At 40.4% G+C, this 23,454-nt stretch overlaps 1 protein-coding gene across 4 annotated transcripts in view; it reads right to left on the bottom strand.

Annotated features, from left to right (window-relative positions):
* The window catches only part of hdac9b (histone deacetylase 9b), a 49,436-nt gene that overhangs the window by 5,740 nt on the left and 20,242 nt on the right, over positions 1 to 23,454 (bottom strand). For 2 of the 4 annotated variants that reach the window (XM_034175015.1, XM_034175017.1), the window contains exons 2-7: positions 21,331 to 21,572; positions 20,938 to 21,117; positions 18,895 to 19,025; positions 18,693 to 18,814; positions 4,685 to 4,816; positions 2,962 to 3,077 (exon numbers count right to left, since the gene is read on the bottom strand). In XM_034175015.1, coding sequence (XP_034030906.1) covers positions 2,962 to 3,077; positions 4,685 to 4,816; positions 18,693 to 18,814; positions 18,895 to 19,025; positions 20,938 to 21,117; positions 21,331 to 21,572 — 923 coding nt within the window. Of the gene's footprint in view, positions 1 to 2,961; positions 3,078 to 4,684; positions 4,817 to 18,692; positions 18,815 to 18,894; positions 19,026 to 20,937; positions 21,118 to 21,330; positions 21,578 to 23,454 lie in introns of all 4 variants that reach the window. The other 2 variants (XM_034175016.1, XM_034175018.1) reach the window with 2 other exon arrangements.

Genomic DNA, 23,454 nt, shown 5'->3' with positions numbered 1-23,454 from the left:
CCTGGTTTATCGGCGAGAGAAACGCTGAGTCGTGGCTAACAGATTCTGTTTTAATAGGGAGCGAACCTCTAAGTTGGTGCTAACAGACACTGTTTTAGCAGGGAGAGAAACGCTGAGTTGCAGCTAACAGACGCTGTTTTAGATTGGAGAGAACTCAGATTAGCCTCTAATCTGTTCTACTGACCCTTCTTCTTGCTTCAAGGTTAGTGGGAGAAGTAATGCTGCGCTCAGAACCTTTTGAAGTTCAGAGATTCCAACCTCTAGCTGGGGGAAAAATGCCCTAAAGGGCCAGAATTTTCACTCAGAACCTCATGACGAAATTGAGCAACCTGAGGTATCCGAATTAACGTTACAGCCATGGCAGCCCCTTTGCTACTGCTGAAACGTAATGTTAAAAATGCACTTATAAATGAATTTTTAACAAGACATTGTTGCTGTGTGTAATATACTCACATTCTCGTTACGTTACCAGCACCACACATCAGCAAACATGTCTTTGACAATTTAATTTGGCCCAACAGATAATGCTAATCTACGTAGCTCTACTGTGGTATAGGGTAAGTAGTTGATGACTCAAATTACTGAGGTAATCTCATCAGTGAATCCAGAAGTAGTAGTTTTAATATCGGGTCTTTCCGAATGTCGGAGTGTTCTGAACGCAGTTCGACTTATTGGACATAGGTGTGGCTTCTGATATAACTGATTCCAACACATGGATGTAGGATCCAAGTTGGATGTTTGATGTCCAATGCCGGTGTTGCAGACCAAACCGTCCCCCCTAAAAATTGGTCCGTCCTGCCTCCACTGCGCATGCGTCATTTGGGACCACAGCAGCTCTTCTGAGATGGACTCTCTTCACCCAAAGTGATCAAATGGATTAATGGGATTATTAAATGGTAAATGAACTGCATATATATAGCGCTTTTCCATCTGCATCAGATGCTCAAAGCGCTTTACAATTATGCCTCACATTCATCCATTCACACAAAGACACTCGCACGGCAATGCCAGGGTGCTGCCATGCAAGGTGCTCACTACACACTGGGAGCAACTTGGGGATTAAGGACCTTGCCCAAGGGTCCTTAGTGATTTTCCGGACAGACTGGGATCTGAACCGAGGATCCTCTGGTCTGACGCCCAACACTTAACCACTCCATCAGATCCTCCCCAAACCATCAGATGACAAGGTAAAACCTCTTAAATCATCCTAAAGTCAGTTTTAAGCAGAAACAAGGCAGTTTTAAGCAGAAATGAGGCGATAATCTGTGACGGAGGTGCAGTGAACGCAGCAGCTAGCATCTTGTGTAGCTGCGGCGCTCTGATCGCTTCCTCTGTCTTTTACAATGAAATAATGCTGAATTTATGTGGAAATGATTGTTGTAGAAAAGCTATACATATCTGTCGCTGAGATAGATGATGACTGGAGTGCAGTTTTGAGCAGAAACGAGGTGATAATTGGTGAACCGCAGCTGATGACGCATGTGCAGTGAAGGCAGGACGCATCGATTTTTTAGGGGGGACCGTTTGGTCTGCGACACTGGCTGCAGGGAGATGCTTCTCTGCTTATTTGTTGTTATTTATTGTGTGAAAAAACTAATACAGTTGCAGCAAAAATAGTTATTATTGTGTATGGCATCTTTAATATAAGAAATTAACTTTAAATACCATAAACGCCTTAAAGTTAGATGCAGTGATAAGACAGCATAAGAAATGACACATGCCCCAACCTGTTGTAGGTAGGTAGGTATACATACAGACTATAATTTGGGGAAGATTTGAAGGCATCAAAAAATAACCTAGACCTCTGTTTTTTTAAAAACTGCAAGCTCCTCCCTCACTTTTTCGGCCGTTTTCCTACTCCCTGCTCCCCACCCTGAGGCGACTCTCCAAGAGAACATCAGCACTGGGGCATACTTCCTGCACCCTGCAGAGCGGCGGACCAGCATGTGGTTTTGGAACGATCGTGTTTATCCTTCCAACCCCTACCAGTACTCAGTGACCTGTGTGTGGATATCCGCCCCATATTTGACCCGAGGGACCCGTTCCCTCTGAAAAAGGATACCTAATGTAACGATGCACAAACACGCCTTGCGTTTGCAAGAGGCACAAGGTTTACGGGCAGCACCGCGGTCCACCGATGACTTTCATGAGACCGATACAATAGCAATCCGCCGTGTTTATGTTGCTAGCATGTGGGTGTCTTTTGGCTACCAGTGCCTGGGATATCAATTAAACTCCACAGTTTGTTGGTCTCCCTGCGCCGCGACCTTCAGCCTGATGTCAGGCCATCTCTCCCTCCTCCGTGTCACCGGAGGTCCCGGGGAGAATAAACAGCGGTGGTTAAGGAAAACACAGCTGCTCTGTCAAGATTGTTCAGAGATGTGTCATATCTGCCACCCTCCATAATAGACGGTTTTGTGAGCTCGGTCCGCTGGGACCTGTGTTCGCTCACTCGGCCATGAATCTGTTGGGAAACGCCTCAGAACAACTCAGCACAGGCGTGCGGCCAGGCTAACGACACTAACACAATGACAAGCCAACAGCAAGCCCACAGCCAAAATAAAGATTCCCCCCTTTAACCCCAAGGGGGGGTGGGGTGGGGGGGTGCAACAGAAAAGTTTACACCACATCTGGAAAAAAAAACCCTCACAGATTTAAAAGGGCAGCTTTTTCAGTTTTTTGTCTTTTTTTTCTACTCTGTTGTATCAACATTTTAATGTTGATGAAGTACATTTATCTTTCTGCACATTGTGACGTCGTTGCACGAGCGCGCAGGTCACGCCGTGCTTCTTTAATTTCAGCGTGGGGAGATATTTTCACTGGAGTGTAACACACAGAGGACAACTGGCTGTTTTTATAGCTGTAAGAACAAATGCTTTTTGCACCCTGACAAAAAACTAACGGCATGCAGCATCAGTAATGAGCTGACTTATATATATATATATTTTTTTTTTAACATACCTCTGTTTTTGTGGTCGTAGGTAGAGAGGAGGGTCCGTTTTCTGCCCCTAAGGCACTGGAGGCCCCAATGGGTGAGCTGGGGCCTGAGCCAGGAGCACTTTTAGTGGGTGTTGAGTCTATGAAACATCAGGCAGTTAGACAGAGTATCGATTTTCACATGCTACATGCACCACATGTACTGTACACAGTCATGGCAACTTTCAGCTGCATTATTGCAGAAATCTGATCTTTACAGTCATTTTTTTTTTTTAAATCAAGAAAGCATCAGCAACTGTCTAAAAATATCAAAGCCAAAATACCCTTTAATATAAACACTCACTTTTACAGATTACTTTTTCTTTCTTTCTTTCTTTTTAAAGACACATCAGGGAATGAATACATGAACATTTCCAAGTCACCAAATATGTCTTTGATTTCATTTACATCAATCATTAAGAAATGCAAACAGTGCAGTACTGTATGGTAAATCTGTGCAGAGTGGGCAGCTTTCAAAAATGGAGTGACCGTGCAGACCGTGTAAGGAGACTAGTGAGGAAAGCCACCAAAACACCCATGACAACACTGAAGGAGTTATAGCTTTTTGTCTGTTGCATCACATGTTATACAATATCATGGTGGAGTGGAACAGAGATAGATTTTCAAAGATGTCAAATCTCAGCTACAGTTTGCTAGAAAGCAATGGGAGAGTCGAGCCTCAACTGTATCTGTTTTATGGTTGACAAATAAGATGACTATACTGGGGAATCTGCCTACAAAGAAATCAAGGTTTTTGTTTATTTTCAAAATGGAGATGTACATTAATGAGTTGTAAAAAGGCAAGTATAATGAAGAGTGATATTCATTCATTCATTCCAGCCATCTCCCCTCTCTTCCGGTGTTCCCCAAGGCTCTGCCTTTGGTCCCATCCTTTTCATTACCTATATTCTCCCCCTCGGTCATACTTTCCAGAAACAAAACATTCAATTTCACTGCTATGCGGACAATGCCCAGCTCTACCTTTCCACATTCTGTTTTTAAATTGTTACATCATTTCTTTTTAACTGTTAAATGCCCTCCTTTTAAATTTTTTACTTCTAAATTATATATTATTATGTTTTTAATTTGCTTATTGCTGCATTGTAATGGTGTTCTTGCATATTTTGAAAGGCGCCTATAATTAAAATGCATTATTTATTATTATTATTATCATTATTCACACACCCTCACACACTGATGTTAGAATCTGTGCCACTCTGCACACCGGGAACAAGTTGAGGATTAATTCATGATGCTCGATGGCACATTCGTGGTGAGACAATACAAATACTTCTTTTTTTTATCTGTCCAATGAACAAACGTACAACCACCGGCTCACAAGACTACTTCTCTAATCTGTAGGCCACCAATTCACATTTAGTTTCTTTACCAAAACAAAAGAAAAATCTCCAATTCCGACCATTGAAGGAAAACAACATAATACCCTGCATTTTCATCTAAATTCTAGAGTGCCTGAAACTTTTACATAACACCTTAATGTTCCTGCCATAAAAGTGTAATATCGTGATGGATACGCTGTTGCAAAGTGTGACTGATTAGCATATATCACCACAAAAATAACAAACATATACACTATTTTTTGAGGGAACATTTTCACATATAAACAATCTGCGCCACATGTACCATCAGCCCACAGTGTTTGTGAGACACAGACTGTCAATCATAACAGGCTGGCCAGATTACATACCCATCAGTTCCAGGGCCCGCTTCTTGTAAGGCGTCACAATGTTTCCATCTCTCCTCTTCAGCATCGGGCTGCTCCTCCTCTCTGCCACCTTCTGTTTCAGTCTGGATCGTACCTTCAAGTTGGGCTCAGAGACTAAGAAATGGGAAAAAAAAAACATTTTTTTCTGTACCTTTCTTTTCACCTTTTAGATGATAAAAAATTCATATCATGATTAATAAATTATTCAAATCAAACTGTTGTATTTACACAGTGGTGGCCACAGTTCAGCTCAATTAACAGCTAATTAACAAAGTTAATTTCTTCATGAGCAGATTAGCTTTTCAGATAACTTGGAAAAGCATGTGCATGCTAAATATAGCTTCCACTATATTTAGTTCTGTGAAATTTTAGTCAGCTAAAATTTTAAACTTGAAGTTTAATGGTCAAAACATTTGTCAACCCTAAAATCATACATGCTTGTTCTTGTTGGAGCTTAAACACAAACCTGTAAATGAAAATTTACACATAAGGTGAAGGCAACAAGCATCACCTCATGGAGACAGAAGAGAAGGAAGTCAAGCCAGAGGAAATGCATTAAGAAGCTTAAAGGTATAGTGCCACTGGGTTTTTAAAGGTTTAAGTCATAAAAATAATTTTCTTGGGCACCACTATAATTTTAGTCCTTGGCAATTAAATAAGGGATTGAATATGATATTGTAAATATGATCAAAATTTGTGCTGTCTGGTAACAATTTAGAATTTCTCCCCCTGAAGGGGAGAAATTCAAATAATCAGACAACATGACCTACATTTAATAGTGACGTTTGATCACATGGGTGCTTCCCCCGATCTGCACAAGGAATGCTGGGAAGGACACTGCGACTGCCAATGCGAGTCAAGAAAGGTGGCGTGATGTCAGCTGGCTGCTTGCTCAAAGAAAATAGATGGTGGAAAATGCTCCAAAACAGCTTACTTACGTAAAGAAAAATCTGTTTCTCATATATTTTGTAAAAGTTAGCAAGAAGTAAATACGTCTAGTTTTGTGAAATTTGAAAGACCGTACAGCTTCAAATTATTTTCCATACCGTACGTAGCCACCACTGTATTTATACAATGTAATAAAACTAAACCTGAAACAGCATGAAGTCTGAGTAAAACATGGAGACAAAGACTAGAAATCAGTTAACAATAATCAATGTCATCACAATTCGATGTGTAACTCTTCCACTTTTAGTGCAACTCAGAGCAGGTTTCAGATAAATGAAATGAGTCAGGACTGGACCCATTTCCACCTCATCTGGACTAAATTAGTTTGAGCAACATGCAGACTCTAAGTGAAATAGTCCGCTACCTGCCGCCTGGTGACCACAGTCTGATACAGTAGCAGCAGTTAAACTAACACAAAAACATGGCAGATGTTTCAAGCTCTCCCCACGCCCGCTTCAACTAATGCAAAACAGAAATACACAATCAGAACACATGCTCACACACAGGCTGCCCGGAACCCATCCACACTTAAATGCAACCCTGTGAATGAAACTCTGATGTCACTTTTTTATTTCTTTCAGTTGCTTCTAAACTTAAACACATTTGTCAAAATTTGGTTCTCCTTTTTTTTTTTTAATTCAGCATCTAGTAGATTTTCTGATCATGTACAGCCTTTTCCAGAGCATCCTGCTCTGCATTTAAAAATAATAACTGACGTCTTTGCAAACTGCTTGTAATGATACAAAAATAAAGCCAAGTTTGATCAAATCGAAAAATCCTGGAATACAGTCATTGACCTGTTGTGTCTTACTTTTGTTATATGCTTTAAAAACCACACTAAAATGAAAGTAGGATAAAACGTTAAACAAAAAAACCTGTGATCATTAGACTCATAAGCAGATCCACAGATTATACTTTTTTAAAATTTTCCTTTAAATTTGGATATTTATTGTGGATTATTCTTAAGGGGCAACCAGACTGTACAGGCGACACAAGTGGTTAGTATGCTTTCCCCCAAAAAACCAGAAGGCCCAGCGTTCCAGACCACCTGTGCTCTGTTCTCTAAAACTAAAAACAAATAGTGATGAAAGATTACAGACGCTTATACCCTGTCACACATAGCCGGAATCACGAAGAGTGGCATCGGAATTATGAATCAACGCACATCCGAAAACTGTTGGATTTCAGTTCCAAAACGTTCTGAAAGCCATCTGCGTAAGTCGACACAGTTGGTCAAAATCGGCCGGCGCCGGAGTGTGACGCACATGTTCAAAACTCGCGCCATTGAGATGGGACATCTATCCGCCAGCGACCCATGTGTAATCTGAGGACCATCTGACCACAATTTACATAATCTGACGGCATCAAAACAGCATCTGAAACGATCTAATGGTTGATTGAGCTCTGAGCTCGATCGGTCACAGCAAAGCCTGCCGACATGCTGTGCCACGTTTGTCCACCTCTGCTGGACCCCAACATAAATAAACATGTAACTCACCTAGTTGTACATCACGTTCCACAGTGCAGCGCAGACAGCTGGTCAAGTCCCTTTCACCCGGCTGCGCTGCGTGCTGGCAACATCGATCAGATGACAAAAACATAATCCACCTCTGGTATGAATAAATCCCATGTGAAGCACCGTCCCACAATGATAATCCAACTACAGTTGTGTTAAGATGCGTATCAAGTACAATGTATTTACTATTTTTAATGCTTTTTCATTTTTACCCAAGGCCATCAAATATGGCCATCGAGTATTGTGAAGACTTTGCATCTGTCCGTCCGCCCATCCGCCTGCCCGTCCTTCTGTCTGTGCTCAGCATAAGTTCAGTCCTATTAGTGCCAGAGTCTTCAAATTCACAGGGAACATTCTCGGGACAGAGACCTTGGACAAGTTCAAAGATGGCTAACCTTGACCTATTTTAAGAGGTTAAAATGTCACATTCTGTTTCTGTTTTGTTTTTTGTTTTTTTGTTTGTTTTTTTTGAGTGGCGGAGGTGGCAGCTAATCAGAGTAGAGTGGCACCGTGACACTGGTGGTAGGTCGCTCTAAAAGCGCTTCATTTATGTGTTTATATAACATGTTTCTCATATATTTTGTAAAAGCTAGTGAAAAATAAACACTTCTAAAACCGGAGACCCTGTTTTTGGAACCTAATAACACCTCTGAATTGATTTACAAGACATTTAGCAGACATTAGCGTAGTGACACAGGCTGGTAGGTAGCTGCAAACTCCATTTTGTTTGTGTGTAAATATAACCTCTTTTTCATATATTATGTAAAAGCTAGAGAGAAATAAACACTTCTAAAACTGAAAACATTGTTTTTGTAACACCTCCACAGTAATTTAAATGACATTTCGCGGACGTCAGCGTATACTCTAACCTCCGCTAACTCAAAGCTAACTTCTGCTCTTGTCAAAAACTCAAACATAATATTGTTTATAATTGATTGATTGATTGAGGGGCTTTATTGAACATGTACAAACTGTAAGTAAGACAATAGGATCTTAGTTAATGTAAATAACAATAAATGTATAATTGTATAGATAGATAGATAGATAGACTTTGCACTGGGATACCAATTAAACAACTTTAAATTATAAAGACGATGCTCATATGGCCGAGGGTACTTTAGCATTGTGTTATAGCTTGTTTTTTACAGTATACTTTCATTACTATGGGTCCTCTATACCTAAGAACCTGTACATTCTTGACATGTCCTAGGATGACAATAAAAACATCACAAATTGTGAATCTTGACTCTTGAATGCGGGTTTTGTAATTTAAGCACACCAGTTAAAGTAACAGTTAGCATTTTCACTGTATGAAAAATAGTGGGAAAATCCCACTAAAGATTTAACTCAAAATAATGTGGACTGCAAGTGCAATCAAGCATACTAGTCTGACTGTTGAACTATCTTATCTACTTATACTGAAAGTGACTCATGCTCTCTCTCTGCTGTCTCACATGGACTTCCCAGAAACCCTGCGGCCACAGAGTCCCACAAGAAATCTTACACACTCTAATGAACAACCACAACAGATAACACGGTCTGCACACTGGAAGCCAAAGCACAAAGCTGCACAGATGTCATGCAAACCTTCCCTTACACAATAGCTATCAATTATTCAGTTCAGATCAATAATTTAGAAAGGCCGTTTGCAACGTGTACAACAATACAGGAAGTAGGGTTATGATGTTGGAGCGCTGCAGGGCAGCGCGGCGTGAGCAGCGATGAGGCACAACAGAGTGGGCCAGATGCAGTTATTTTTGACTTTTCTGAAATTGTGAGGCACAGACCTCTAATCCTGTCGGTGTGAGGCAAAATGAAAGAGAGCGAGAGTGGAAGGAGAGAGGCAAGAGTGATAAATGCAGAGAAAACGCTGCTGGGAGTCGTATGAATCTGCTTCACGCCCTGCTGCCTTGATTGCTTTCTATTTTTACCCACTCCTGCCACCAAGCTACACATCCCAATTGGTCGCCACGGGAACGCCAGTCAGCAGCACAGGAACAAACACTTTCTCACTGGTCTCCATGGGGAGGAAAAAAATACCCTGGTGCAAAGTGCAACAGGAGGCAAAGATGGCAGCAGCGAAGCAAATACACCGAACACCTGGGTAGCCAACACTGAAACGCTGCCCAGACGTCTCAGCTAACAAAAACATGCAGTATGTCTACAATAAACTAGAGCCATGAATCAATCACCTTATTACGCTGGAAAGCGGAGCTGCAGGCTTAATGGCTTTGCAAGTCAACGTGTTTTGCTGTATCCACTTAACAGGAATTTTAACTGCTGCCAGCAAGAATGTGTCCAGTCGAGTCTGGACCTGGTACAGACATTATTATTATTATTATCATTATTATTATTATTTTCCCCCCTGTCTGCATGTATAGTAATGGTAAATGCCACACTGGCAGAACCATTTATGAACATTAATACGCATATATGCAATTTATTCTTGCAAGACAGAAGGTATGTAGTGCGCAAGTGAATGTGGTGTGTGTGAGACCAACATCCGCCCTTCCCGATCAACCTACAACAACCAACCAGCATCCTACTCACAGCCAACTGACAACTTCTATCAGGAAGGGCCGACCACCAAAACAACACAAAGACGGATAAGAACGAAACACAAGTGGTGAAGGCAGTAACTGAAGTGAGACATCGAGGAGACGGAGCCCCAACCATACAACATACCAGGACAAACAACCATACATGAACAAACAGTGACTGCAACAGTCTGTTGTCTAATTAGTGAGCATCCATACCCTAATCTAGGACACCAGAGTCTTGATCCAAAACCAAATTGTGGAGTCGGCCACAAACACGCAACCACCCACACACAGACACCCAGATCACAGCTAAATATCCGATCACTACTGTGGCTGGTGTGTTGGGCCAAGACAAGAGTACAGAACCTTACCATATGACATGGACCACTCCGGCACATCAGAAGCCATACGGCCGACCGCAAGCAACAACGGAAATGGGTCCAGGACGCAGGGCCCCAGGAGAAACCAGGAGAAAAAGGGCAGCGGAAGGGCACAGGGGCCAGTAGAGCCACCGGGGCAGCACAACGAACCAACAGGGGAGCGGCCCGGCAGCACTAGAACGCCATCCCATCCAAAGACATGCAGGTTAGGTGGATTGGAAACTTGAAATTGTCCGCAGGTGTGCATGCCGTTGTGAATGTGTTTGTTTGGCTACATGTGTCCCTATGACAGACTGGCATACTCACACCTCACGCCCTACAATTGCTGGTGTAGCAGTTGCACTCTGCGTTGTGTTATGACTCCACCCATTCGCTCCCCTCGGGACGGGAACTCACGATCTCCAGCATGGGAGTCGGACTCTCTAACCAGAAGGCTAAAACCCAGGGCTCTGACCTTGTGACCAGAGAATCCTTTTGAGCTGTTGGGAGTGAGATTTACTAACTACATCTGCACAGCGACACCTGCTGGCCTCCGTTACACTGTGATAGTCCCCCTGTGACCCTTAATTGGTGTAAGATGAGTGAGTGAATAGTAATAACATTAATGTGCCATGCAGGTTGCTCAGTGCAAGAAGAAGTTGAGCTACCAATATGCAGACCACCAGCTGTATGTAGGTACCAGGAGAATTAAACTGTGATGGACTGGCATCCCATCGAGGGAGAGGCATAGGCATTCATTTGCTTCACACTATGGTATCCAGGGATAGGTACCAGCATCAACGGGGCTCAGGGCCTAATTATGATTTTTATTTTCTCCTATTGGCTGCCCCCAGTTGCTGCAGCAGATCTGATAGTGATTCGCATTGGGATTTGGCAAATTTTTACTCTGGGTAGCCTTCCAATTCTACATGGAGAAATGTACACAAGTCCAGGTTTGCCTCAGCACTCTCTCAGCCAGGTAATCAGGACCTACACTGCTTAACTTCCAAGAGCTGATGGGATACAGTGTGCACAGAGCTGTTGTGTAATATTAATAATAATCATTATAGTAATCATCATCATTATTTGTACATCACAATTCATAAAGTGATAGCAGTTCAAAGGGTTTTACATTAGAGCAGCCAATCCCAAATTTAAGAATGGCGGCACCTAGTTTGAAATGCAAAAACCATCTGGGGCCCTCCCAACCCATTAATCATATTTTGACTGACACCTGAGATATTTCCATATATCTGTTATGTTAAACTAGGTCAGTCAAATGAAGAATAGCACAATTAAAATCCCATGGGTTTGTTTTATTACTTCAGATCAAATTTTAAAACTAATCAAATAGTTTTATGTAATTTTAAACTTTATTAGAAAACTGAAATTCAAAGACATTACTGTAAAATTTATCTTTAATGGTTTCTCATGGCCCACCTACAGTACCATCACGGCCCACCAAGGGGCTGTCCCCCACACTTTGAGAATTACTGCATTAGAGAGAATCCGACTGCAGAACAAATTGAAAATTGAAAAGTACCAGACAGATACTGAAACATATTAGACAGACAGATTCATTTATGTGTTTATATAACATGTTTCTCATATATTTTGTAAACGCTAGCGAAAAAAATAAACACTTCTAAAATTGAAAACCCTGTTTTTGGAACCTAATAACACCTCTGAATTGATTTACAAGACATTTAGCAGACGTTAGCGTGATGACGTCACAGGCTGGTAGGTAGCTGCAAACTCCATTTTGTTTGTGTGTAAACATAACCTCTTTTTCATATATTATGTAAAAGCTAGTGAGAAATAAACACTTCTAAAACTGAAAACATTGTTTTTTGTAACCTGATAACATCTCTACAGTAATTTAAATGACATTTCGCGGACGTCAGCGTACATGGTAACCTCCGCTAACTCAAAGCTAACTTATGCTCTTGTCAAAAACTCAAATCTAAATATTGTTTATGATTGATTGATTGATTGAGGGGCTTTATTAAACATGTACAAACTGTAAGTAAGTCAATAGGATCTTAATTAATTTAAATAACAATAAATGTATAGATAGACAGATAGATGTGTTTATTTATTTATGTTTTTTTTTGGGGGGGGGGGGGGGTCCAAATCGACAGACATCTCAGGATACCCTGGGGCCAAAGATTCCCCGGGGTGCCTCACCCTTTATAGGGTACTTCCCTTAAAAAAAAGTATAATATGTGTAATTTTCAGTTACGATAAGACGTTTCCATAAAGTATTCCTTTTGAGCTGGGCTTTGTAATGTTACTTTTGCAAGAATACTTCACTTGCACCTGCTGAATGTAAAGATTTGGTAACTGGGTCAAGACCAGGGAGGGTGCTGCACTTCTTACTGCTAAGCTGCAACTATTCTTACCACAGACTACTGCCTGGTGTCAGTCCAGTCTATTCTAGTCCCTGGATATGAAACAAAGAGGATATGCGCCAAGTAAACAACTTAATCACGTGAAATTTTTTCAACTAGGATGAGCAATAAAAAACCAAGAACATTTTGTTCTTTAGGGGTAACCATTAATAGAGCACCTAGTAGACATCAAAGCATAGGCTGGTATTTTTAGCACGACTGGCATTAACGTTTGCATTTGGTTTATGTACACTTTAAGGCAATTATTGTTATTTTGCTCTGCAACTTGTACACTCAACAAAAATATAAATGCAACACTTTTGGTTTTGCTCCCATTTTGTATGAGATGAACTCAAAGATCTAAAACTTTTTCCACATATACAATATCACCATTTCCCTCAAATATTGTTCACAAACCAGTCTAAATCTGTGATAGTGAGCACTTCTCCTTTGCTGAGATAATCCATCCCACCTCACAGGTGTGCCATATCAAGATGCTGATTAGACACCATGATTAGTGCACAGGTGTGCCTTAGACTGTCCACAATAAAAGGCCACTCTGAAAGGTGCAGTTTTGTTTTATTTGGGGGGGGGATACAAGTCAGTATCTGGTGTGACCACCATTTGCCTCATGCAGTGCAACACATCTCCTTCGCATAGAGTTGATCAGGTTGTCAATTGTGGCCTGTGGAATGTTGGTCCACTCCTCTTCAATGGCTGTGCGAAGTTGCTGGATATTGGCAGGAACTGGTACACGCTGTCGTATACGCCGGTCCAGAGCATCCCAAACATGCTCAATGGGTGACATGTCCGGTGAGTATGTCAGCCATGCAAGAACTGGGACATTTTCAGCTTCCAAGAATTGTGCACAGATCCTTGCAACATGGGGCCGTGCATTATCCTGCTGCAACATGAGGTGATGTTCTTGGATGTATGGCACAACAATGGGCCTCAGGATCTCGTCACGGTATCTCTGTGCATTCAAAATGCCATCAATAAAATGCACCTGTGTTCTTCGTCCATAACAGACGCCTGCCCATACCATAACCCCACCGCCACCATGGGCCACTCGATCCACAACACTGACATCAGAAAACCGCTCACCCACACGACGCCACACATGCTGTCTGCCATCTGCCCTGAACAGTGTGAACCGGGATTCATCCATGAAGAGAACACCTCTCCAACGTGCCAAACGCCAGCGAATGTGAGCATTTTCCCACTCAAGTCGGTTACGACGACGAACTGGAGTCAGGTCGAGACCCCGATGAGGACGACGAGCATGCAGATGAGCTTCCCTGAGACGGTTTCTGACAGTTTGTGCAGAAATTCTTTGGTTATGCAAACCGATTGTTTCAGCAGCTGTCTGAGTGGCTGGTATCAGACGATCTTGGAGGTGAACATGCTGGATGTGGAGGTCCTGGGCTGGTGTGGTTACACGTGGTCTGCGGTTGTGAGGCTGGTTGGATGTACTGCCAAATTCTCTGAAACGCCTTTGGAGACGGCTTATGGTAGAGAAATGAACATTCAATACACGAGCAACAGCTCTGGTTGACATTCCTGCTGTCAGCATGCCAATTGCATGCTCCCTCAAATCTTGCAACATCTGTGGCATTGTGCTGTGATAAAACTGCACCTTTCAGAGTGGCCTTTTATTGTGGGCAGTCTAAGGCACACCTGTGCACTAATCATGGTGTCTAATCAGCATCTTGATATGGCACACCTGTGAGGTGGGATGGATTATCTCAGCAAAGGAGAAGTGCTCACTATCACAGATTTAGACTGGTTTGTCAACAATATTTGAGGGAAATGGTGATATTGTGTATGTGGAAAAAGTTTTAGATCTTTGAGTTCATCTCATACAAAATGGGAGCAAAACCAAAAGTGTTGCGTTTATATTTTTGTTGAGTGTACATACTCAGTTGTATATACTGTATAAAGCCACAGTCACATTTGTAAATTTTAAATAATTTCAATTAAAATCTCACTAAGATGGTGATTCACTCATTTCATGCCAGGAAGCAGTATTTTTTGAGACTGTATTACATGCAAATCAACACACAATTCCTCTTGATACAACTGATGTTGAGTGAACATTGTCAAAATAGTTGTTATATTAGTGGCTATGAACATGCAGTCTTAAATTCTCCCTTACTATTGTATAAACCTATCCAAAACCAGATCAATATGCTAGAGGTTGCAGTCAGTTGTAAGACGACAGAATAATATAAATACATCACTTTCAAGGGGTTAATATTATGGCAAGAACAGAGCTAGCTAACTAACCAGTCTAGCACTGTAAGGATGACAGCTTGCTAGTCTGCCCCCAGCTAGTCTGGCTAGTTAGCATGTACGTAGCTGGCACCAAAAGGAACGTGTTGAGCTTTTACCTAGATAGTTTTATGAATTAATTTAACCTGGTAGTTGTTATATTACAGTTTCTTGTGTTACGATTTGCAACACACTGACCAACATGTAGCAACTCAGCAACCATAACAACTGTCATCAAGCTTCCAACGCCATCCCATTCACAAGACCATACCCTGCAGTAACAACAGACAATAGAGTCACCTAGACTAGCCTTTTCAATATAAACAAATTCAGCTTCTCTGACCGCAGTTGTTGCAATGTGGAAAGCAGAAATAAGTTTGTGAAGTGACATCCAATCATGCATTTCTGACCTACGACACTGCTTGACTAGCAGGAACCACAAATAGAGAAGTATGGATCTATATGACAGGAGACGCTACTTGTCCCATTAACATTACCCAGCTACCACCCTCGTCCATTTAACTTTAACACAGGGTTTTCTAGTGTAATTGCAGTATGACATGGACGAGTGAAGGGGGCTTTGAACAACAGATCAAGTTGATATTACCAAGCAAGCAACAGTGGCCTCTGTTTGCCAAGAGGACCCTACGATTAGTGAGAAGGCTTTACAAGCAACTTGGCAGGTCTGACTGCCTTCATTTCATGTGGAGGTGATGGTCTTGTGTTTAAGAGTTGGGCTTGAGACCAGATGACTCTGGGTTCAAACCCCTGACAGAGTGGAAAGTCACTAAGGGCCCTAGGACAAAGTCCGTAGTCTCCCATTGTGTAGCTGAGTACTTTGCATAGCACCACCCTGACGTGTGTGAAAATGGATGACTATGAGGCATCATTGTAAAGCGTTTTGAGATTCTGATTCACATGGAAAAGCGCTATATAAATGAGGTCCATTTTTACCATTTTATTTTGGAAAAATAAAGCCCAAAATAGGAGGTTCACTGGTCCACACCTGTGTCTACCAGAATACAACATTTCAGAGCTGAATATGCTTTTGTTTTTAAGTGGTTACCAATGGAATGTTTGAGGACCCACTGACTCCTTGACTCACTGAATGATAAACTATATTATTCTTATGTATACCCTGTTCATCACAAAGAAAAATGAGTGTGCACCGCTTGGTATACTCCATAGACTCCACATTCATCATAATATTTTAGTAACATTTGCACTTTACTCACTATCTGCAGTATCATAATTTGTTCATGTTCATTTAAAAAACAAACAAACAAAAAAACAGAAAATTATTGACAATTATATTGGGAAGATTTCAAGTGCAAAAAAGGCATGAAAGTTCGCCGTTTACAGTATTTCACACACCTTTTGAACTTGAGCTCCATAAGAAAAGATGGTCCATAGCCCTCTGGCCAAATAAAGCTGTGGGAAGTGTAACGTGGAGCTGTGGAGTCCTTTCTGCTCTGTTTTTAGAGGGTTATCTTTGCTTAAACAAACAATCCCATATGAGTTCATCCTGCCTGTGCCAGTCTGAACTCGGCAACACCTGCCAATCAGCTATCAGTGACAGCCGGTGGCTCGGGAAACAACGCTACCTTTGTGAGTCCCTCTCGCGTGCCAAGCCGTCTGAGGACTTTAATGAAGACGGACAGGAAATGGGGGAGCAAACACTGCACAGGAAATGACCACATATAGATTCAGGAATCCAAAGGGTAAGAAAAGGTTTTATCAGTGCACGAGAGTCAGAGTGGCAATCTGACCGTGAATGAAAGCATGAAAATGTCATGTTTGAGAACTAGGCAGACTGAAATATTATATCCTCTGATTTTTTTTTTTTTGAGAAACTTTCTTTTAATTTCTACCATAAACACGAAGACAATTCAAGAACTCTGTTCATTTTGGTGTCATTACACATATATACACACTGTGCCTTCTGAGTTTGAATGCATATCCTGAAACATCAATAAATTAGAGGTGTTTCTTTTCCAGAGTATGGATGGTTTCAAAGAGAAGCAGAGCAAATAAACCTTTAGAAGCATTTGTTTACCTTTCTCTTATTTATTTGACTATGCATAGTGCAATGTATAATTGTGTTGCCTCATCTCTAAATTGCACAAACACACAACATGACAGGCGTGCAGTCCAACAACTCCACAAGTGCAACTGTTTTCTGTTGTAATTAAAAGAGACGCTGAAGGGAAAATAACATAATGTAATTTGGTGACCTTGCTACAAAATTACAAAGTTTTTAGTTGGGCACTTGTGCTTGTGCAAAGTAACAGGCAGGAATAATTCTTATTTATATAACTATCCCCAGAAGGTTTCTCGAACTTTAAGATCAACAAACCTGAGCTGCTTTTTAGTGGGAACCTGCACATTTTCAGGATTGTTTTCAGAACTTGTGACTCAAGACAAATTAAGACTCTTTCATTTTCCCACTTACTACTAAACAGCTGAAAGAGGCATTGGATCTTGGTTTATTATTGTATCATACAGGCGAATACAGCTTCTTTTTAAAATTAACCAACGTAACTCACTACAAATAACAGTAATTACATTTTAAATGCAAAGCAAAAAAAAAAAAAAGCACAGAAAACTCCAGATGATTACAGGAATTAATAGAATTACTTAAAAAAAACTTCTGAATGACAAATTGAAAGAATTAAAGGTTAATTGGGTAGCCTTCGGGTGTACTGGGAGCTGTGTGTCGACCCAGTGCTTCTTGCTTTGAGAGGAGGAAAAAACCTCAAGAATTAAAAGCCAAGACATCCGGACCACACTTTTGAACTGCGAATTATACAATGACAGTGGGCAGCGGGGTCTTACCTATCAGCGGATCCTTACCTAATATTAGATAGCTAATGCTAAGAAAGGCAAATGTTATTCTTAAGGTTACACTGTAACATAAGACAAATGTTTTAGAGACTGCCTAATGTTAGGGTTCAACTATAGACATTTGACACAATCTAATTCAGAGACTCTGATGGTGAGAAATTAAAGTGTATTAAAAAAGCTAGACAGCTACTTATATTAACTTACTACAGTATCCTCTGGATCATAAACTTAAATAAGCCATTCCAATAGTGGGCAGATAAGAGGCCCAACTAAGGATAAGCAATGGTAGGGTCCACTTTAGGGGTGTATGAAATCATATTAGAAGATCTGTCCAAGTATGAATATGAAAATTAAATTATCTTTACAGTCACAGGTAAGACAGATATATAAATGTTTTGAACTCACAACCTGCTGTTTTTACATCTTTTTGGAGGGTGTCCAAGTCTTAATTAGGGGTGGTCAAATCCCCCAGGAAGCTCATGTAATTTGAACCATGGTCTGGTTCTTCCTGAAGAGCTATGTCTACAAGATTCAAGGTACCAGGGGCAACTAACTGTACAGCCTCAAACTGAATTATTATACAAAAATATAAGACGCTTGTGACAATACTGCCTTTATATCACTGAGGAAGAAGGCCCGAATTAACGAGGAATTTCCAAACATTCTAAAGGTCCACGAGAACTCAACATCACAGCTAATGATATTTTCCACTTAAAAGAGAGCGCACCACTTACCAGGCTGTTGACCTCAGAAGAAGCACGTTTATCGTACGGTGCATCGCATCGTACCGTGAAATGTGCAAAGCTGGAGAAAATTGACTATGAATGTTTTTTTGCAAAGGTATGTGTCAATGTGCAATGTAGCATCAGCTGTTTATGCTTTATAATAATTCTAATAAGAAAAATAAGGCAGAATCACTACTTATTGGAAGCTTTGTGATGTGCCCTGCAGGCATATGGAAGAGGTCAAAGGTCACAGGGAACCCAAATGATGTTATTAGCAGTTCATCAGCATCCTCTGGAATGAATGCACTATTAATAACCCAAATGTGGTCAATTAATAATAATAGTAATAAAAATATAAAAGCTGACCTTATATGTGTGAGTGTGTAAACTAACAAACCTGTCTTCCTCAAGGGGAAGTCGTCCTTGCTCTCTACAGGTGAAGGCAGCGTGTACGGACAAGTAGGGGACGTGCCATCCAGAGGTGGAGAGCTTTGGTCCAATGACATGTGGTGAGAGGACCTGGTCACAGAGGAAGTGTTGATGAATACAATGCATCAAGGTGATCATCATCACACTGTGAAACAACAGGAAACACTTACGTGTACCAGAGTTTTGGGTGGTGGATGAACGAGTGAGTGGCTCCGTTACTTGCAGGCTCCTTAGCTGACTTGCTTAACAGAAACTCTTGGAGTTTCTGCTTCACTTCGGTGCTGGCCACTGCACCTGTGACGCCAAAAGTCAGAGAAAAAAGGAACCGGGAGGTCACCTTTGGGCTGTGACTCCTGACCTACCACCCTGTTGCAAGTTACATCACTGATATATAACTGGGAACATGTTTTTTTTTATTTTGTTTTATGCCTCTTATGGTTTGTGAGAGTTTGCAGCATGTCTCTGAGCAATCACAGCTTATGAAGAAAGAGCTCCCCCTAGTGATCTAAAGGCACTGCTAAAGCGATAATGCAGCGGGATGTTCTTTCCTGTTGGATTACATTCCCTGTACACAGTTTCAAATGGCCTACCCTGACAAAGTCATAAATCTTTTCTATTATTAGCTATGGGGTAAAAACAGAAATGAAAGATGATATCTGCAGCTATATTTGTTTGTCTATTGAGAGATATTTTTCTTCAAAGTCATAAAAGCTCAAGTTGCATTTATCCAATTGCACATTTAGAATATTTATTTTAAACAGCATGTTATCATCATTATCATCATCATCTTCAACATTTTCAGTATTGTCAGAAACATTATCTCAATGTGTCATCTTAGTTTTCCTGGAGAACATTCAATTCTGTTTAAAAATTATTGATTTGCCCCTAAACATGAACAGCTTACAAGATTTTTCCTTGTAATAGAATATAAGTTTACCTCTAAACCAGTGCTAAATCACCAAATGGACAACTGTAAAACAGAACATGTTCCAGGCATGTTTTGATTCAGCTTTAAAGCTACAGTGTGTAGGAATTAATGCCATCTAGTGGTGAGGTTGCAGACTGTTTAACTTCACATTTTTGCTTCTTTGGTGATGGAGATTTATGCTACTTTTCCTTGTAATGTGATGCCATTTGACAAAAATGAGGATTGGCAAACTTGTTAGCCTGCACTAGCTACCAGTAGACTGATATGGGAGCAACCACTGCTTCTGCTTGTTTTGTTTTCTTCAGTTTTCTGGCCTTACTACAAAATACAAAAAGTAGAGAAAGTATGCTTTTAGATTAGATTATACAGAACTTTATTGGTCCCTTGGGAAGACTCCCTCTGGAAAATTGAGGTTCCAGAAGCATTGTATAGTAGCACACAGAGTAAGAAGCACACAGAGCATCAAAAGTGGAAGTTAAAAAACTTAACACATATTCTCATAACAGTCGGTAAAATCATCACCCCCTCCCGGTGGAAGATATGTGGAATATGTGTGAATTCAGTGTAGTCTCACACACAAGTTGTCACATTAATGCAAACAACACATTCTCACCGAACGCCAATACGTGACAAGTCAGGAAGTAACGTTGTGTCACTGTGTGATGCGCAGGGAAACACGAACCCTAACCCTAACCATAAACTTAGTCATGACCATTACCACAACCGAAACATAGATTCTCTCCTATGATACATAATGAAGCAGATGTCAGAGAGGAATGACACAGCTGTCAAAAAACGGATCTGTTACTAACGCAGCTGTCAAAAAATTAATCTGTCACTCATGACACAATGGGGCTACCTAACCCGATACATCGTGATGGAAAGGGGCACTGAGCGAGTGTAAAAATGTGATGCTTTGCTAGTGAGAAAGTGTAGATGAATTCCACGAAAGCAATATGTATGAAAGTTTGTGCACCACTTTTTTGGACATTTTACGATAAAATCTTTTAAGAATAAGTTGCCTTTTTGGGTTATTATACCAACACGGCGGCCTCCATGAGGGGGCCCTGCTCCTATGTAGATATGAAGCTTCCGTTCTAACCTCATGAAAACACATGTTGCAATAATTATCCACTAATGAACAGACTGTATATTCCTTTTAAAGCTAATAAACACCACTAAATCCTACACACTGTTGCTTTAAGAAAACAAGTACATCTTGGCTTCTTCAATCAATAAGGGTCTTCTGAAAGAAGTAGCGTGGCGATGATGTTGTTGAGCTCTTACTTTCTCGGGAGCGGTCCCTACACCTGAGGCTCAAGCTGGAGACATGCTGTTCTCGCCGATGCCTCTCCTGCTCCTTCTCCTGCTGGTTCTGCTGCTGCTGCTGCTGCTGCTCCAAGCGACGCTCTTTTTCTGCAAGTTCCTGCTGCTGCTGCTTCATGGCCTGGAGCTCCTGCTGGAGCTGAGGAACATGCACGTCTCACATTAGAGTGATGGAACACACTGAGAAATAGATGGACCATACTGTATTGCCCTCGGGCCTTTTTTTTTTTTGTGCTGAGCTGTTTTGTCTTTTTTGCACTTTGTGTAATGTCTACTGATCTGCACAATGCCATCTCGGATTTGCTCTGCTGTTTTTTTTTTTGTTTTTGTTTTTTTACAGTGCAGTGCTGACCTTCAGGTGCTCTTGGAGCTGAGCCTGGTGCTGACGGGTCAACTTCTCATGCTGCTTCTGGAACTCGTTGATAAGTAGCTGTTTCTGTATCTGCTGCTGCTTCTGAATGAGCAGCAACTCCTGCTGCAGCTGTCTCTCCCACAGTCCCATGTCCGAGCCCGGTCCCAGCATCCTGAGGTCTGTGCGCAGGTCCAGTGGGGACAAGTGATCCACCGCTAGTGGCTCCTCTGGCTTAATGTCTACTGTGGCCCACAGAGGTAAAAGAAGAGTGGAAACAAAGAGTTTAGAAAATCCTATATTGCAGGTGGATGAAAGTACAATATAACAACAAATATGTTGTTGGTTAAAGCAGCAGAGAAATAATAAGATTCTCAAAGGGAGGCAGATTCTTCTGAGAATGAGGAAGAAAGAGAGGAAAAGAAAGACTGCTCAGAAATGAGCCACACAGCTTTCTTTCCCTCGGAAACCTGCAATTATATTACAGTTTCTATAAACAAACACAGGATCCCATCCGTCAGCACAGTCCACTGGGAGCAGCTGCACAACAGAAGCAATGGACATTTCGCACGAGATGTTGAAATGATCACTTAAAGTATTTACACAAAAATCTTGTTGGAAAAAAAAATATATATTATATATAGTACGACCATGCTTCACCTTCAAAAATACATTTATTTCAGGAATAAAATACATAATTTCTTTTCTGCAGTGAAACAACCTAATCTTGGACTAACTGAAAAAAAAAATTACTGGATTTTTTTTTTTTTTTTTTTACACCAAAATGTATTAGTTTCTTTCAAAGTAACTTAGAATTTGAAGTTTATTCATAGTATAAATATACTTTGATGAAAAACAAATACATATAGATGTACTATTATAAGGACTACTCATTTTTCTGCATTTTACAAGAAAGTCTAGCATACCTAATCTGGTTTTAACAATAATTTCTGTTGCTGGTAAAAGCATAGGCGTTATACAGATACAATGTAGATGAGTGGGTGAATGAGTGAGTGTGTGAGTTTGACCATCACAGCTAGACTGTGTAAGTAATAACTCAAAAACAATAAATCCTCTCATTTTGTAACTCAGCACATTAAATCAGCACATAATGAAGATAAATTCATGTTTGATGGTTTTGAAATTTGACATACCATATCACCTTAAAAAGCACTTTTGTTTTTCTTATGTAATATCCCATAGACATGTCTGCCACCTGCTGGATGATTAGTGGATGCTGGGCAGATTATGGAAAAATTACAAACACGTGGTTCAGCCACAACCATGGAAGCCAGTAACCCTTCAGAATTGTTTGGATGTCTTTTTTTTGGCTTCCCTCATTAGTCTCCTTTGGGGCATTGGTTAATGAGTTTTTGAGTACTGCCTACTTAACAGTTTTACAGTACAGTACCAAACTGTTTGTATTTGTTAATGATTGATATAAGAAAAGGAACAATACATACAAGACAAATGTTCAAGTATCCATCCCCTGACTTGTCTCAAGAAAGCTGGCTGTAAAAGTGATTATTTCATCCTTATATTTCGAATAAATTGCCCTCATCCCAATGTTTTTGCAACGTGCTGCAGGCCTTAAATGCAGAAAAAAATAAAAAAATAAAATATATATATATATATATATATATATATATATATATATATATATATATATATATATATATATAAAGCAATTAAATTAATTTGATGACACAAAACATGAAATATCTTGCATTGATACGATCAAGTCACAGTAAATACAAGAACCAGTTTTTGTTGTGGGGTTTTTTTGTTTTGTTTTGTTTTTGTTGTTTTTTGCTTGGTTTGTTTTTTTGCATTTCAAGTTCAAGTTCAATTTATTCTTTGTCCCTCAAAGAGCAATTTATGAGTAGCAGGAGTACACATACATAAAAACATTATAAAACATACAACGCAAACCACACAGCAATAAAATAGTATAACTGCAGATATAAAAGAAGTACTAACTGAGCAGCCATAGTAATAAATAAATAAAAACAAATACATAATAGTCATATACCCAAAATGGCATTTGGCATATTGACTCAACTGTTTGTGATTTTAAAATTTTCACATTTCACATAAATATACAATGTTTGAAGACAGCTGATCTCT

This window comes from Thalassophryne amazonica, chromosome 7, assembly GCF_902500255.1.
Source record: "Thalassophryne amazonica chromosome 7, fThaAma1.1, whole genome shotgun sequence".
In the NCBI taxonomy this organism is placed as follows: domain Eukaryota; kingdom Metazoa; phylum Chordata; class Actinopteri; order Batrachoidiformes; family Batrachoididae; genus Thalassophryne; species Thalassophryne amazonica.
The sequence above is the reverse complement of the archived record's forward strand: the minus strand, read 5'-3'. Positions and strand labels throughout refer to the sequence as shown.